We start from the raw sequence: 19,176 nt of genomic DNA on the forward strand, positions 1-19,176 counted from the left end.
ATTCATTATTTTGTTATTTTCTCCAATTAAAATTAGGAAGAAGAATAACATGAGTCATTCCGAAAGTAGATACAACATGAAATGAAAATTGTCTTGTTTCAGGGTGATCTTTCTTGGCACCGAAAACAATTTTATTGGAGCACATTTGTTAAAAAGGTTGACTTAAGAATACCACATCCTGGCCAATTCCTTTTAATAACGTGTGTGTGTGTGATTTAAATGTAACAATGTCGTGTTAGTTTCAGGTGTGCAGTACAGTGATGTAGTTTTATTTATATATCTGTATCTCTATAATTCTCTCTATATACCTTCTTTTTCAGATTCTTTTCCCTTATAGGTTATAATGAAATACTGAGTATAGTTCCCTGTGCTATACAGTAGGTCCCTGATGGATATATATATTTCATATAAACTAGTGTGTACCTGCTAATCCCAATCTCCTAATTAATTTATCCCTCCCCTACTCTTTTCCCCTTTGGGAACCGTCTGTTTTCTGTGTCTGTGGGCCTATTTCTGTTTTGTAAATAAGTGCATTTGTATCTTTTTTTAAAAAATATTTTATTTTGTTGTTTAACTTTACAATATTGTATTGGTTTTGCCATATATCAACATGAATCTGCCACAGGTATACACGTGTTCCCCATCCTGAACCCTCCTCCCTCCTTGTACCATCCCTCTGGGTCGTCCCAGTGCACCAGCCCCAGGCAACCAGTATCGTGCATGGAACCTGGACTGGCGACTTGTTTCATATATGATATTATACATGTTTCAATGCTATTTTTTTTGGACTTCACATATAAGTGATATAACATGATACCTGTCTTTGTCTGGCTTACTTCACTTAATAGGATAATCTTTAAGTTCATCCATGTTGCTGCAAATGGCATTATTGCATTCTTTTTTATGGAATATTCAGTTCAGTTCAGTTGCTCAGTCGTGTCTGACTCTGTGACCCCATGTACTGCAGCACACCAGGCTTCCAGGTCCATCACCAATTCCTGGAGCCTACTCAAACTCATGTCCATTGTGTTGGTGATGCCATCCAACCATCTCATCCTTGTCCCCTTCTCCTTCTGTCTTTAATCTTTCCCAGCATCAGGGTCTTTTCCAATGAGTCAGTTCTTCATATCAGGTGGCCAAAGTATTGGAGTTTCAGCTTCGGCATCAGTCCTTCCAATGAATATTCAGGACTGATTTCCTTTAGGAGGGACTGGTTGGATCTCCTTACAGTCCAAGGGACTCTCAAGAGTCTTCTCCAACATTACAGTTCAAAAGCGTCAATTCTTCAGTGCACAGCTTTCTTTATAGTCCAACTCTCACATCCATACATGACTACTGGAAAAACCATAGCTTTGACTAGACAGACCTTTGTTGGTAAAGCAATGTCTCTGCTTTTGAATACGCTGTCTAGGTTGGTCATAACTTTCCTTCCAAGGAGCAAGCCATGAAATTCTGCTGAAGCTGAAACACCAACACTTTGGCCACCTGATGCGAAGAACCGACTCACTGGAAAAGACCCTGATGCTGGGAAAGACTGAGGGTGGAGGAGAAGGGGATGACAGAGGATGAGATGGTTGGATAGCATCACCGACACAATGGACATGAGTTTAAGTAGGCTCCAGGAGTTGGTGATGGACAGGCAAGCCTGGCGTGTTGCAGTCCATGGAGTCACAAAGATTTGGATATGACTGAGCGACTGAACTGAACTGACTATTCCATTGTACATGACAAACACACAGCTAACATCACACTGGATGGTGAAAAGCTGAAAGCATTTCCTCTAAGATCAGACAAGACAAGGAGGCTCATTCTCACTACTTTTATTCAACATAGTTTTGGAAGTCCTAGCCACAGCAATCAGAGAGGAAAAAGAAATATAAAAATCCACACTGGAATAGAAAAATAAAATTGTCAGTGTCTGCATATGACATGATATGATACATAGAAAATCCTAAAGATGCTACCAGAAAACTACTAGAACTTATCAATGAATTTGGTAAAGTTTCAGAATAAAAAATTAATATTTAAAAATCTGCTGTATTTCTATATACTAACAATGAAAGATCAGAAAGAAGAGTTTTTAAAAAATTTCATTTATCAGTGCATCAAAAAGAATAAAATATCTAGGAATAAACCTAGCAAAAAAAGCAAAGGCCCAGACAACTGTAAGATGCAGATGAAAGAATCTGAAGATGACAGAAACAAATGGAAAGATATACCATGTTCTTAGATTGGAAGAATAAATATTGTTAAAATGACTATAGTACTCAAGGCAAAATACAGATTCAATGCAATCCCTATCAAATTACCAATGGCATTTTTCACAGAACTAGAAGAAAGATTTTTTAATTTGTATGGAAACACAAAAGGCTCTGAATAGTCAAAGCAATCTTGAGAAAGAAAAACAGAGCTGGAGGGATCAGGCTCCTTGACTTCAGACGATACTACGAAACTTTGTAGTTTCACACTAATCAAAACAGTGTGGTAGTGGCACAGAGACAGAAACATAGATCAACAGAACAGGACAGAAAGCCCAGAGACAAACCCGTGCGCTTAAGATCAATTAGTCTACGAGAATATCCAAGGAAGAAAAGACAGTCTCTCCAATAACTGGTACTGGGAAAACTGGACAGCTCCATGTAAAATAATGAAATTAGAACATTCTCTTAACACCATACACAAAAATAAACTTAAATTGGATTAAAGGCTTAAATGTAAGACTGGATAATATAAAACTCCTAGAGGAAAACACAGGCAGAACACTGACATATACTGCAGAAGTATCTTTTTGGATCCATGTCTTAAGAGTAATGCAAATAAAAACAAAAATAAACAAATGGGACCTAATCAATAATAATTTGAAAAGGATTCAAGCAGGTTTATGAGCTTTCTCTGGTTCTAAAAAAGAAAAGCAACACAGTGAAGATTCAGAAAGATTTCAAAAATTACAGTTTTCAGAAGTGGGTAGAATCCTCAGTTTCACACTAAAAAAATCTGCTGAAAGCAAAATATTCACTCAGAGGGAGTTACCTAGCAATAATTACAGGACAACTGCTGAGGCACTATGTGGAGTAAAAAGGGAGATGGGCAAAACGGTGAGGAAAAAGGAGCAGGGAGTTCCTTTATCCACTTACAGAGCTCTGGGCTGCAGCGGGAGTGAAACATTGGGTGTACAGTCATAGGGGGCCCACATGGTAACTGTTGAGATGATCCACATGATAAATATTACTAAACAGTGACTGAACTTTCTCAAAGCCTCTTCTGTTTATCACTGAGAAAAATGAACTAATGAAGGATAGTTAAAACAAAACCAACAACAGTTGCTCTAGGTAAGAGCCATGGAATGCCACAGGAGGCAGAAAATAAGATATGCTAATAAGGTGGTGGCAAAAAGCTCAGGATGTTGAGGGCTGGGAGCTCAAGAGGGATAGAAGGGGAGGATGCAGGCAAGTTGAGAGTAAAGGGAGTACCCAGCAACTATGCAAGTCCCAAGGCCAGAAAGCTGTTAGAAGGAATATGAAAAGGAATACTTTTCGAATTAAATCACTGACTGATGCCCACCAGTGTGCTTTGAGCCTACATTTAAATGTAACAAAATTGTGATATTTCTTTTTCCTGTCTCCAAGTAAGCAGCATAATACTCTCAGCCTTAATCTGTTCGCCCTAAGAAGGGAGGCTAGGTTAGAAAGTACAGTCATGATCTTGAGCTGTGCTAAGGACAGGGGAATCTTAGAGTCAGTGCTAGATGCCCACAGCCTTTTAAGCTGGCCTCACTCAGTAGGCAGTACCTGGTTGAAAACACAAATCTATTAGCCTAAGATGAGATGAAGAAACAAACTCGGTCCTGGCACTTCGGCAGCTGGTGGCCATCAGAGAAGCACTGATCTGGACTCTCAGGGTTCCATGGCCCCTTTCCAAAGCATGTGCACTAATGCTTGGTTAGGTCTTTTTAGGAACTGTGGGAAAAACCTCTTCTGTTCTCTACACGAGAGGCATAGATAAGCACCAGAACATGCCCTTTGCCACAATGACAAAGGCAGCTTTGGGGAACAGGCATTTAATCTAGGTTACCATCAAGGGACCTCAGTGTCACGCATGTTGAAGCCTAACGAAAAACAGAAAACAACAACAATAAAACAAAAAAGGAAGAAAACAAATGCTACCAAGTACATTTAAGGTGAACAATATGAATTAACAGTTAAGGAAAGCACTGTCCCAAATAATCAAATACCGTTTCCTTTCTTATCTCAAACACTATGTTTGATTCCTTCCTTCCTCTCTCCCTGCCAATCAACATACACTGAGTATGTGTACAATGTGTTACCTGACAACATGCCAAGTAACACATTGTCAACGAGGTCCACTTTGATAGGGAATAATAGCAACTCTTTTGGGACAGAACATCTATATGTACATTGTAACTACCCTATGGGAGAGTTTTCTGCTCCAAAGAAAGATACTCTGACTTTACAGGGTACTTACACCTTCTTTCATTCATCTCTACTTTGTCAGTAAAGCAAAAGAACCCAAACTAACTCAGTGTCAAAGTGTGTACACAGAAATATCTCACATCAAATTGATAACACTGTCTTAAACCAGGCAAGACTGCCATTTAAAAAACTGTCACCTAACATTTATAAAACACTTTAAGGTTTACAAGCTTCCCTGGTGGCTCAGATGGTAAAGAATCCGCCTGCAATGTGGGAGACCTGGGTTCGATCCCTGGGTTGGGACGATCCCCTGCAGAAGGAATGGCTGCTCACTCTAGTATTCTGGCCTGGAGAATTCCATGGACAAAGGAGCCTGGCAGCTACGGGGTCACAAAGAGTCGGACAGACTTAGTGACTTTCACTTTCACTTTTAAGGTTAACAACGAATTCTCACATACATTATCACTTCAGTTGATCCCCATGCTGTGAGGTGAAAATGATTACAAATGAGGAAACAGATGCAACAAGATTAAGGCACTTGTCCCAGTTCTCTTAGCTAGTAACTGGCAGAGGTAAAACTGGAACCCAGATTGGTTTCACTCCAAAGCTGGTGCTATTTCTAATTTATCAAATGTCTCTTAGAAAAAAAAGATAACATACTCAAGGAATTATTTTTCCCTGTTGTAGCCAGTGGACAAATGAAGCACCCACTTTAGCTGAGCTAATTAAATACTTAAAAGTTTCTCAGTGACATAAGTGAATTTTTATCAAAACTTTTTATTTAAACTCTACAAATGTCTCCACAAAATATCCAAAAAGTTTACATGTTACAACTCAGGAATACAATATTTCTGAAATAATGCTGTCTGCTACTACATCCTTGGTGGCCAGGGACCAGAGGGTAACTTGAAATAATAAGAAAGTAGATCTTGGGTCTAAAGGGGGTATAGGATCCTTAGGACGGAGCAATTTATAGTTAAAGACCAAATGACAGTTCAGCTCCAAACTCTTTGGCTGGGACTCTAGACTGTGGCAGTCTGGGCCCCAGACTGCTCTTCCTGTATGTTAGGGACTTCTTCAAATTTCACAGCTCAGTCCTTTGTTAATGTACTTAGTCACCTTTTTTTTGTATGCAATACGAAAGTTAGTTTTCTCTTACTAGTATTCATTTCTGTTCAAATTTTGTTAAGTGGTTAGAACTTCTCACAAGTTCATCAGGTCTTCTTGATTTGGGGTTAGTAAAGGTCACAGACCAGAGGAATTTCCTTCATAAGGCTTTTTAGGCTCAATTTGAGTTTTGTAAGTGAAGTCAAGCACCTCTGTTTTTCTCCCTAATGGGGAGTGTAAGCTTTTGCTATTCAAACCTGCACACACATACAATTTTCTTGTGGTTCCCCCATATGGAAACCATAGGCAGAAATGACTCACAAATGAAACGTGAAAGACAGATTAAAAAACTATACTTACTTGGGAGGAATTCGTGAAACAGTGTTCACATTTGTGACTGGGACCACTACTTGAAGAATGTGTTCAAGGGCTGTTAATCCACCAGCGGCTTGAAATGCAATCTGATCTGCTACATTCTAAACAGAAATACAAGGAGAAATTAGCTCAATTTCCCAGACATAAAATTATAACCAAATGAAATATTTAGTTGTAGCGTGAAATATTCTCTGGGTTCAATTATTCTATAAACACTTATTGAATGCTTACTCAGTGCTAGGAATTACAGGTCAAAAGTGGTGAACAAAAAAGATCATGGTTGCTGTCCCCTGTGAAGCTTAAAATTTAGTGGACGAGACCAACATTAATCAAATACGTATAACAATTTCCACTATAACAAGCACTCTGACGAAGGAAAGACGCTCTAGGAGAACAGTGGGGAAACTAAGTCTGTATTGGGGAAAGGGTCAGCACAGGCTTTTCTGGGAAAGTTGAGGTTTTGAGGCAGGCAAAAGGAAAGGGAAAGGGATGAAGCACTCCAAGCACAGGAAAAAATCATTTTATAGGTAACTTTTTAACAATACTTTTAAAAATTGGATCTTTTTGTAATGTTAATTACCACCTAACAAGATAAATTGACTTCCACAAAGATTTCCTTTGCTAGAACTTTTCTCTTTAGTAATACAAGATAATTTAATACCTAAGCAGTTAGCTTCATCTTTTTTTTTTTTTTTTTAACCACTTTAGCTATTTTAGGGAGAATATCAAGTAACCATTTTAGAACTCAACCTATGATTTTTTTCTAGACAATTTCTGAATTATATACAGTTCTTGTGTAAAGGATATCTAAGTTCTTTGCCTTCCTCTGGCATGAGGAAGGCAAGAGTTTTTAAACATACACAGAATCACTGTGTCAAATATGTGAAAAATAGGATGGCAACCTGCTGTGGGCTGAATCGTGTCCCCACCCTCTTCTGAGTTCTTATGTTGAAATCCCAACCCCGAGGACCTCAGGATGTAACTGTGTTGGAGGATGAGAAATTTAAAGAGGTGATTTAAATTAAAATGAGGCTGGTAGGGTGGGGCAGTAATGCAGTATGACGGGTGAACTTGGCAGAGAAGGAGACACCAGGGATGCACAAAGCAAAAGCCTGTGTGAGGACACAGCAAGCAGGTATGTTTTACAAACCAAGGAGAGAGGCCTCAGGAAAAACCAAACCTACCCACACCTTGACCTTGGAGTTCAGCCTCCAGAACTGCGAGGAAAGAAAGTTCTATTATATTTAAGCCACCCAGTCTGTGGTACTTAGTTATGGCAGTCCTAGCAAACTAATATTCAACGTCTCTATTACAACAACACCTTGCATTTGTTTTAATAGTATTCTCACAGTTATCAAGCCTTGAAATGTCTTTGAAATACTGAGGGACTTTTGGTGGGGGGCGGTGGGGGGGGGGTACTTGGCAGAGAGAGATGAGTTATTCACAAGCTCTGCCAAACACGTTTGCCTGATTCTTCTGATACTCAAAGCAAAATGCTCTGCCTGCTTTATGTGGACTAGCAATCATTGGTTCCAGAACATGTCTGGAATTTGACAGTATAATATCTTAATCATTCATTTATTCCTTCTTGGTACACAATAAAATACAATAAGAGACTATAAGAAGTTCATCATGAATCCCACATGAGAGACTTCACTTATAAGTCCCAGATAAGATTTTAACCTTAATTTTTAAGATTAACAATTAACAATTTATGTTATTAATGAGAAAATGTTTCCCTGCAATAGAACAATCAGAAAACTGAAAAACTAGGTGCTCAGTAATTTATTTAAAACCATAAGGCTGTGACCATTCTTTCTTCTTATGCTGGGATGTCAATATAAATAGAAAACAGTAATAATTTTTACATACACAGATAAAACTGCACTAATCACAACCATATAGCCATATCATAACTATATGGCAAATTGAACACACCGTGTAACAATTACAAAATTAAAAAATAAAGCTCTAAAACATGGCATAGTCCCCCTGATACCCATCCTACTCATTCTCTCGCCCTCTCTGCCACATGTAAAGGCTATCCTGATTTCTGAAATCATTGATTCCTTTTGTCTTCTATTCAGTTCTATAAAAACAGGCTCACACTCCACATATTCTACAGTATTTAACTTTTCTTGACTTTCTTAATTGCAGCGTAGCTGCTTACAACGTTGTGTTAGTTTCTGCAGCACTACACCATGAGTCAGCTACCTGCCCTCCCTCTCGGTCCTCCCTCCCACACAGCCCCTGCTCCATCCCTCTCGGTCCTCACAGAGCACCTTGCCGAGCTCCCCGAGCTCCCCGTGCTAGGCAGCAGGTCCCACTAGCTTGCTATTTCACACGAGACAGTGTCTGTATGTCCGTGCTGTTTTCTCAGTCTGTCCCAGTCTCCTCCCCCATGATTTGCGCGAACAGAGCACAAGTTCGTTCTCCACATCTGCATCTCTATTTTTGCCCTGCAGCAATGAATACTGGGGTACATGCGACTTTCTGAATTCTGGCTTTCTCAGGGTATATGCCCAATAGTGGGATTTCTGGGTTATATGGTAGTTTTAGTCCTAGCTTGTTAAGGAATCTCCATACTATTCTCCACATTGGCTGTACCAATTTACATTTCTTCCAACAGTGCAGTAGGGTTCCCTTTTTCCCATGTCCTTTCTAGTATGTGTGAATAGCTTTTTTTGATGATGACCATTCTGACTGGTGTGAGGTGATACCTCATTGAAGTTTTGATGTGCATTTCTCTAAGAATGTTGCTCTATTATTTTTCCCCCCTAAATTCATCAATTTTATTGCCTACAGCAGTATTTAGTTCATCTTGCTTGCTGTACAGTGTTCCCTTATCTAATTATATACCTCACCTTATTTAAATCTTTCAGTGTTTCACTGTTGATTGACATTTGGGTTGTTCCTGCTTTGAACTCTGGACAACACTGCCTTCAACATTTCTGAACACGTATTTCGGCACATGTGGCATGTAGCTGTGCTGAGTATATGCTTAAGGGTGGAACTACTGGGTCACGTTGCATGCACAGGTCCCATGTTATTAGTTATGGCTCAACAACTTTCTAAAATATTCAGAACAATTCCTGTACACACTGCAGTGCAGTGATGATTTCAGTTACCTTAAATTCACATCAAAACTTGGCTTTACCAGTTTTTATTTTTATTTTTTCCATTTTTTTTTTTTTTTAAACCTTTAGTCATTTCAATGGGTGTATACTGGCATTTGAGTGAGGTTTTTGTTTGTCTTCCCCTGATAATAATGAGGTTGAACACCTTTTGTTTACTGGCTTTTTTTTTTTAAATTTTGAGGATCACTTTACAATAGGGTGAGGGCTCAGACCATAAGGATATCATCCAATTAAACCTGACGAGTGCTTACAAGTTCTGAACGTTTCCATTTCCCTAGAAATTCCCCTCATGTGCTTTCCACAGCCAATCCTTCCTCCCTGAAGCAACCACTGATTAATGCTACCACAGCTTGGCTTTCTCTGCTGTAGAATGTCATATAGAGGAGATAATCTAGTACATATGAATATTTAAGTAGGTAGTGATGAGTTATCCTACAAGCAGTTTATCAGAGCCAGGCCCAGGGTAGCCCAGGCAGCCGAGGGCAGCATCTGAAGCCTAGGGAAAACGGCAGGGGGGCTCTGAATTATGAGGGGGAAATAAACACGTACGTTTGTCTCCTTTCTTCTATACTCAAGTAGGAATTATAGATAAAATATTTAATAATATTTAAAAAATAACCACATTAAAAGTAAGGGAAACATTGGTGTAAAACAGGGATGGAAGAGCTGATAATAATGCTTCCCTGGGGGTCCAGTGGTAAAGAATTCGCTTTGCAATGCAAGGGACACAGGTCCTATTCCTGTTCTGCGAAGACCCCACATGCTGCAGAACTAAGCTGGTTGCCACAACCACTGAACCAGCACTCTGGAGCCCACAAGCTGCAACTACTGAAGCCCTTGCGCCCTAAAACCCATGCTCCACACTAGAGAGCCCACCATGATGAGAAGCCCGCACCCTGCGACTAGAGCAGCCCATGCTCTCCACAACTAGAGAAAGCCCACGTGCAGCAATAAAGGCCCACCACAGCCAATGCATACATAAATAAGTAATTCTTAAAAAAAAAAACCGCACAGAGCAAGAGGCCAACTTTCAGCAGACTCTTAAAAGAACATCTGCCTTTCTAGACTCTTCCTGCTTTCACAGTGATTCAGGCTCAAGTTCCGACGACTCCTCTCCTGTTACAGCTCTTCACTCTTGCGGCTCTGCCCATGCCTACTCTTACCATGTCAGTTCAGGCTCTCCTGGTCTCCCTGCAGCAGCCTCCTAATTAGTATCTCTGGATCCAGGCTCGCAGCAGCCCCATCCTCTACGGCTGTGCTTCCCAAACTCTCTAACACAAGTCAGGTGTTTTGTTTGTTTCTTTGTTTTTAAGATTTTCACTCCATTGTGACCAATACTTTTGTGAAATATTATACAAATGAGGGAAAAAAGATATACTGAGTTTGAGCCCATATTTTAAAATATTAGATGAAAGTCATGAAACTCCTCTTGATCTGTACACTTACTCACCCTGTTCTAGTGACAACAGCCTGGTGCTGGCCTGCGGACTCCTTTTTTAGTAGTCCTGCTATGGATGCCTTTATATGCAATGAAGATAATATTGTCAAGAGTAAACGTGATCACGCTACTCTGGGGGTAGAACATGTGAACGATTTCCTCCTCACTGTGACTGAATGAGGCCCAAATTCTTCCACACAGTTCTTCAGAATCTGAACCCTCTCTAACAGCCTCCTTCCCTGTCATGCTCCTACCTCTCTCTCAACCGAACTCCCCATATGGCCCGTGCTCTTTCAGGCCTCTGTGCTTTTGGGGTATCCCTTCTCAGAAGGGATGACCGTCTAGCTTTTCTTCTTTGTATCCCGCTAAACTTAGAGCTTCTCGCAGTTGGGGACTACGTCTGTTTTATCATCACATCCCCAACACTTAGCAGACGGGGGTGTACTCAGCAAATGCATCATCAGTGGTTGCTGAATGACAGTTGTGAAAAAGAAGACTCACAAAGGTATTTTAACACAATTTTAACTGTGAAAACACAGGCAGTCAACTGTTCTAGTATGAGCCTAGGATAAAATTCCCATTCCTGTTATTGCATGTAGCCAAATGGAGCAGTTTTTCACCAGGATGGAAAAGGCCAAACAATGAAATTCAGGTTTTCAAGACTGAAAGACACGTTCACCTTGAGACTCTTTAATAGCCATTAAGGAAATACATTCTCCACTCATACTCTGTTTCAATATAAAGCCTCTATATTTTGATACTTCTCAACTCAAAAACAAAGTATGTCATACTTTAAGCCCAGCAGATGCACCCATCGATGCAATCTGTCCGCAGAGAAACAAAGCAGCACTGCTGCCATCCTTGTAGACCTTCCACAACGGGAGGGGACGGGGTCAGCACTGCAAAAGCGAGGGGAAGAGGACTGAGGGAACGCAGACCATCTTAATGTACACATCTATGCCTTCAAGACAAAACAAAATACACTCAGAGCCTTTCATGCAATGCCAACAACATGGATGTGACCTCTTGAAAAACTTAAGACATGGGCTCTAATAGACATTAAGCAGGAAAAAATAAGCTGATTTCAGGAACATAAAGGACACTGAAAGCCAAATTTTTTACTAAAGTATTATTGAAAATTGAAGTTCTAATTTGTCATTTGCAACTTTTCAAAGAAATAAAGCAAAAAAGCAAAACCAACTGTGGGAAAAAAAGAAAAAAAATCTCACAAGTTTCTCCCCAGAGTCAAAGGCAGTTCTGGTTACATGCACTTTGGGATGCTCTTCCCCAGAGCATGGCTAAACGGAAATACTGGGCAGCATGCTAACTTCTCCCTCATGCCCCGCACCAACTCCTATTCATGCCATCGTCTCTGCTCTTCTCTGCGCTCCATTTCTCTTTTTGCAAGCTCAAGAATGGCAGCTGACTTATCTCTGCAGCCCGAGTCCTGGCACAGAAAATGAATGGTACATTCTTGATGGGTGAGTAGCTGAACAAAAGGTTGAATAAACAGAAAGCCTTCTCTCAAACAGCAAAAATGTCCTGTGAGATATGACAATTTACCACAACATAGAGGCCTGTGAGCACAAGGAGGAACATCTCCTGGTGGATCTCACTGCCTAACGCAGTGCAAAGGAACAGCTCTCCCTCTCTCTGTACATAAGGCAGACGAGACAATTCTCTGATAGCCTATGACAGAAAGGAAACAATCACACTGGCTCAATGATGAGTTCCCCAAATTTAAAACCAAGGGGGAAAAACACCTTCTTAAGCATATGGTGTTAAACACTCTATGCAAATGAAGAATGAAGATCACTTTCACACAATGATTCAAGTAGACTAAAGGATGCAGAGAGCCTTCCTCTTCCTCTCCATTCCCACCCCACCAGCTCCTTGTGCCAATCATGTGGCACTTCCTATACACTGCTCTCTCTATATACCTGGACGCCACGATGAGGCTGGATGCTCCTCAAATGCAGTGATATACTTGTTCCTATGCCTCTGAGTGTCTAGAAAAAAGCAGATGTACTAAAAATGAGGACGAGATGGTTGGATGGCATCACCGACTCAATGGACATGAGTTTGAGCAAACTCCAAGAGACAGTGAAGGACAGGGAAGCCTGGCGTGCTGCGGTCCACAGGATCACAAAGAGTCAGACACGACTGAGTGACTGAACAACAACAAATTCTCTCTATCCATCCTGTCCCCTTCTCAACTTGTAATGTTCAAACAGCAATCTCTCAATCCTTTAAGACCCAGATCAAATCATTCATAACATTTTTCCAAATCCCCTCAACTAAAGTCAAAGGTCTTTGTCTTTGTACTTCTCTCACGGCCCTTCTCACATTTGACGTTATCCCAGAGCTTTCTGTGTTCATGCACTACGTGAAGCTTAAGCTCTCCTCCCTCTGCATTCTCAGGCGGGGTCAAACTCAGGATGCACACACCACAGACACCATGCAAAGTCTGTTAACTGACTGAAAACATCTCATCTAGAAAGGTGAACTAGGTATTTTTCTTTTTTTCTGCCACCCCTTTTTCAAATACTCTGCATTCAGATAGAAATTATGAAATCAGAACTTTCATAAAGAGCTTCATCATTCTGATTTGAGCAAGAAAAAAAAATGCCTCTAAAGTGGAAACCTGTGGCTTTACTTGTGTATTCAATCCCTGACATAACACCTTAATAGCTCTGCCTTCCTTTGCTCCCTCCCACTGTGAGACTGACAACTGACTAATAGGCTTACAGGCTCCATTCTAATAACCCAGCTTAGCTAAAGGCCAGCAAAAAATGACAGCTTCAATCTGAATTACATGGCCTAGGAATCCATTCAATTATTGACTAGAGTAACTGTTATTACCTTTCCCAATTAAAGGAGAGGCAGCTGTTAATCTTTGGTGGCCTGCAAAGGCTGGTGGCCTTTGTACTTGACTTCTCTATAGACAGTAATTACGTTCTTTGTGATCAGAGAGGAAGGCCTTCCTAGCCTTTTAGACAGAGGCAGCAGATGGAGAAAACTGTTTTCATGTTCATTAGCAGGATAGGCTAGATTTGTTTGGAGCATCTGGTGGTACTTTAAGACATGTTTAGAGACAATACAAGTAGGTTTTGGCAAGTCCACAAATTCAGAATTTAGCAGCCCAATTTATAGAAACAAAAAGATTCTGGGGTGAATTTTTTTATGGTTGTTTTCCCATATGGAAAAGTTTCCTAACACTTAAAGGACATCATCTCTACTCAACTAAGATCTTCACTGGTTATTTTCAGCTTCAAAGAAGCAAGCACAATGAACTGAGACTCCTTCTACTGTGTATGATTTTTCTCTCCTAAGCCTTCTAATGTTGGCTTCTTCATATTCCTATATCTACATAAAGGTCTGGCGCAGCTTTTCAGCTATAGACACTCATACCTGAAAGAATCAGTTTCTGGGATTAAGATTATCACACGGAATTTGCAAATTTGTGGGACTGTGGTGCCAAAAAGTCCTGTAAAATCATAAGCCACAGTTTGAAGGTCTGGGTAATAAGGTAAGTGATGCTGAAAGAGGCTGGAAAAGCTTTCTCAAGATGAGACGAACCATTCCTTTGTGATGCTAATCGGAACATGGACCCTTTGGAAGGCTCTCCCTGAGGGAGCTGAATTGTGCCATGTTTGATCTGTTTGGACTAAGTGAGGCGAGGGCAGGGTGAGTGAGGGGGTGGTACAGGAATTGAAGGACGAAAGCAGAACACAAGGCCTGAGGGCTCTCATTCCTTCTCTTTAAACTGCTGGAGATGGACGACCAAAGATTAGTGTATAGAGTTTATGACTGCAGTCCAACAAAACTCACAGTACAGTTATTTTGATCTCTCATCTTCACACTCCACAAAGCTGCCAAGTGGCAGGCACTGGGTCAGGCTCAGCACCATAGCCACAGTGAGAGACAGACCTAACAGAGACCAGTGCAATGCTGTGAAGTAAGCGCTATGACGAGGGGATGTACAAAAAGCCGTATGCACACAGAAGACAAGGTCTTCAGGACACAACAGGGGTCAACGTGAACAGTTTTCTGAGTTATCATGCCATCAAACCAAAAGACAAAGGATCAGTCAAGGACCTACACAAGAGGCGCCTTATGCAACTCCTTTGTGCTCCCACCATTCCCAGCTTCCAGGGTGCCTAGTGCTTTGTGGGAGAATTGAAGAGTCCAACTACAGCAGTTCCTTGTTTTCCTTGTTCCTGCATCTAATCCACTTTAGATGCTTTAAAGTTGGGAAGCAAAAGAAATTCAGGACTTTGAGACCAAGGAGAATCTGTTTGGGACAAGTGAGTGATTCAGACAAGAGCCAGTAACAAGGACAAACTCCTTCAGGCCAGCAGCTCCCAGGGAGCAGGATCTTGAGAGCTCAGAGGCTCTTGTTCACTGAGATGGCAGGGAAATGGAGACGAGTGTTCCCAGAGGGCTCTGTTCTCACTCCATGGTAACACTTGCACTTCCTGACTGATTTTTCTATTAAAATTTAATTGTAAAGTAGATCATAATGATTATTTAATCACAAGGTAGACTGTGAACTCTTTGACAGTTGGGATGTTTATACAGGGTCTAGCAAAAAGTAGGTTTTCAATAAATACCTTCTGAGTATAAAAGTACAGTCTAGTTTCTGGGCTTCAACATCAGAAATTCTCTTAAGAGGAAAGAAAACCCATGAATCCACAATGACAAAGAAAAAGGCTTAGAAACATTCATGTGCCTGGGAACGGCAAGGCAAGGATACAGGTAAGCTAGAAACCATGGTTGTTAAGGCAGGGCCAGCCCTGGGGTTAGGCCTGCCTGAAGAGGACAGGCCCAGAGAGGAAAAGCCAGGACTGTGAAGGGCAATGACAAGGCCTTTGTTGACATCTTTGCTGATGTCCTGCCCTACCTGGCATTCATCCCCTCCCCCCAGTTCTCAAGGAAAGTAATGACCCAGGCCTTCTATGTCCTAAAGAAGGGAGGGGGAGAGCAATTTTCTCAAAGTGCCAACGTGGACGGCTGAAAGTGACAAATTCAAGGGCTTACCATGTGGCAGGCGGTAGACTGTTATCTTATCTAAGCCCTCAAAATATCCCTGTACAATGCGATGATGATGAGGTCTGAATCATCATCCCATTAACGAAATAGAGGAATCAGTTACATGCTTAAATTTTTACAGCTAGCAAGTGGCGGAGCCAGGGATCGAGCCGAGGTTTATCTGACTTCCAAGGGCACAATGTATCTACATCAAGAAAGCTGTGGGAAAATCTAGCATGTGGCTATAGGAATGCGCTGGGCTTTTAGCACTTAGCACTAAACATCCCAGTTCTGTAACATCTTGGACTTGAGGCTATTTTAAAATTTCAAAGAATATTTTATTTTGAAATAGTTTTAAAGAGTTACAAGGACAGTAGAGAGTCCCTATATACTTTAGTTGAGCCTTCCTCATATTAATATCATGGCACACTTATCAAAACTTATAGTGTAAGAAATTACACTATACTATTAATTAAGCTACAACCTCATTTGGATTTCCACTAGTGTTTCTATTGATGCCCTTTTCCTGTTCCAGGATCAAATCTGGAAACCCATGTTGCATTGAGCTCCATGTTATTGTGAAGACATGGTGAAGTTACTTTTAGCATTAGAGAGGGAATCCTGAGCTCTTATATTAACATTCACTAGCAACTAAAAAAAATTTTTTTTTAATTCTTGAAATAATCCAGACTCAGAAAATGTAAAGGAATGCCAAGTTTGACTATCACAAGTAAATAAAAAAGGAAATGAGAGCTAACTAGATTCTGAGGGACTGAAATATGAGTAGTACTTTATCTGGTGGTGAAGTTCTTGAGACTGTCAGGAAATGGGGAGAAATGTGCACACAGCAGGACGGCAGCAGGCTCTGGGTGAGGAGGAAGGGAATGTGGGACCAGGGTTAGAAGAGAGCCCAGGTGGCCCAGGATGGGCTCCCCCTGCAGCTCCAGTCCCAACTGGCCCTCAGTACTTTTTATGGCAGAGGGTAGGCTTTCAAAACCCTTTCCTTTCTGATTATCAGTGAAATCCAGCAAAGATTTCCAACTGGAGCATGATACTGCTTCAGAGTCTTCAAAGCATGCCTTCTCTACCTGTGCCCAGGATAGGATATTTATTTCAAGATTTTTTTTCCCCAAGAAGTAGCAAGGTTAAAAACCTTGCAGACAGAAAACAACAAAATTCTGTAAAGCAATTATTCTTCAATTAAAAATAAAAAACCACATAACCTTGCAATAGGGTACTAGGAAAGTCAGGTACAGTTGATTTTAGAAATGATCCTGCTAGGAAGCACTGTGTCTGCTTAATTTAGTCTGAAGGAAATGAAAGGGGGGAAATAGCTAGTGATCACAGGCAATCCATTTCCCAGATGGATTATCTGGAGTCTGCAATCTGGTTCAGCCCCTCCTGGTTCTCTAGCATCTAAAGTATAGAGGGAAAATATATGAGATAAAATTACTGCTAAATCTGTTACTAAAGAGACTATCCAATACAAAACGTGGCAAGTAAGAAGGCAAAAATGAGCAGCTTTTCAGATTTTGGACTTCAAGATGACTGTATTAATTTATACTTTAGTTAGCTTCCCTAGTAGCTCAGCTGGTAAAGAATCTGCCTGCAATGCAGGAGACCCCAATTCGATTCCTGGGTCAGGAAGATCTGCTGGAGAAGGGATAGGCTACCCACTCCTGTATTTGTGGGCTTCCCTGGTGGCTCAGCTGGTAAAGAATCCGCCTGCAATGTGGGAGACCTGGGTTTGATCCCTGGGTTGGGAAGATCCCCTGGAGAAGGGAATGGCTATCCACTCTAGTATTCTGGCCTGGAATTCCATGGACCAGTCCATGGGGTTGCAAAGAGTTGGAAACGACTGAGCGACTTTCACTTTTTCTTTTCATACTTTCAGTTCAGTTCAGTCGCTCAGTCGTGTCCAACTCTTTGTGACCCCATGAATCGCAGCACACCAGGCCTCCCTGTCCATCACCAACTCCCGGAGTTCACTCAGACTCATGTCCATCGAGTTAGTGATGCCATCCAGCCATCTCATCCTCTGTCGTCCCCTTCTCCTCCTGCCCCCAATCCTTCCCAGCATCAGAGTCTTTTCCAATGAGTCAATTCTTCGCATGAGGTGGCCAAAGTACTGGAGTTTCAGCTTTAGCATCATTCCTTAAATTTCATACTTTAGTTAAATGAAATGAAAATCGCTTTACTACACAGAGTTCTATTCCCCATTAAGATGTTGCAAACAAGATGTTCTTATGTAGAGAACAATGTGAAACACTTTTTCAGAGTGTCTGGTCTTCTTGATTTTGCTAAAGCAAGTATGATCATGTTTACTGAAGGGTTAATGCTGCCCCACTGAATTGTTACATTAGAGATGCTCTGAGCTACTGCTTTTAGCTAGAGTGAATAAGATAAGACCTTTTCTAAAGGTGAACTAAGATGTTTAAAAGTCTGCTTATTCAAGGCAAACAAAACTCAGAGGATTCATTAAGTCTGGAGAACACCAGAACATTACAGAATCTTATTTCTTTATAAAAAGGCATATATGTATCTCTTTTTACAAGGAATACTCAATTTCATCTAAAGAGAAATTTGGTGATCAACTTATATTTACACAGCCTTTAGTCTGAGGTGTGTTTTAGTTTTAAGTCAGCATGCAAGTCCATGTCCTCCCATTATGGAGAAGTAAAGTCATCAGTTAAAAAAATGTAAAGATCCTAAAATGAGTCCATACTTCCGGAGACATTCACGTGTAAACATTAAAAGGCGTACAACCTAGGTGGCCTTTTCAGCAGGGACAGGGAGAGGGCTTTGAGAAAGATGGGCAGAAATGATATTTCAGACTGTGAGCTGCTTGTGGCACAAATACTGTGTGTTGGCTTGTTTTTAAGGAACTAGGGCTTCTCTACTGGCTCAGTCGGTAAAGAATCTGCTTACAACGCAGGAGACCTGGGTTTGATTCCTGGGTTGGGAAGATCCCCTGGAGAAGAAAATGGCCACCCATTCTAGCACTCTTGCCTGGGGAATTCCATGAACAGAGGAGTTGGGCAGACTACAGTACATGGGGTCACAAAGAGTCGGGACATGACTGTGTGACTAACTTTTAAAGAACAGAGGTTATTCATTCAGAGTTTGCTACAAAAGATAGTCAACCACAAACACTTGCACTTGGCAGAGACTCAAAGTCAGAGGGATGGGAAAGCTTTATAAAGCAGGCAAAAGGCAGCTTCAAGTACGTAGTGTTTGGAGGCTGTTGGCATGGGAAGCCAGAGGCAGGTTAACTGCAAGGGGGCATCTTACTGGTGGCTTGAGGAGCACACTCATCTTTGTCTGGCTGGTCTTGAGCAAGAAGCAGGATCAAAAACCAGTGAAGCTGGCAGTCACTGATCAACTTCTGACCATTCTGGCTTGAGTGGTTCAGAGGTTGTAGGTCACTGCTACAGATGGGCTGGCTAGTGTCTATTTGTATATTCTGTTTCTCAGACAACTTGAACATTTATGTGGAAAATCCAGATGAGTGTACAAAAAAGCTCAAAAAAATAATAAGCAAGTTTAACAAGGCCTTGATACAAGGTCACTGCAAAAAATTAATTCTATAGGCAAATCCATAGAGATAAAAGTAGGTTAGTGGTTGCCAGGAGCTGGGGGAGGGGAAAACGGGGTATGG

At 41.1% G+C, this 19,176-nt stretch overlaps 1 protein-coding gene across 5 annotated transcripts in view; it reads right to left on the reverse strand.

Moving 5' to 3' along the window:
• The window catches only part of SCAPER (S-phase cyclin A associated protein in the ER), a 423,555-nt gene that overhangs the window by 149,382 nt on the left and 254,997 nt on the right, over positions 1-19,176 (reverse strand). For all 5 annotated transcript variants that reach the window (XM_061394725.1, XM_061394723.1, XM_061394726.1 and 2 more), the window contains exon 24: positions 5,898-6,013. In XM_061394725.1, coding sequence (XP_061250709.1) covers positions 5,898-6,013 — 116 coding nt within the window. The remainder of the gene's footprint in view (positions 1-5,897; positions 6,014-19,176) is intronic.

This window comes from Bos javanicus, chromosome 21, assembly GCF_032452875.1.
Source record: "Bos javanicus breed banteng chromosome 21, ARS-OSU_banteng_1.0, whole genome shotgun sequence".
Classification (NCBI taxonomy): Eukaryota; Metazoa; Chordata; class Mammalia; order Artiodactyla; family Bovidae; genus Bos; species Bos javanicus.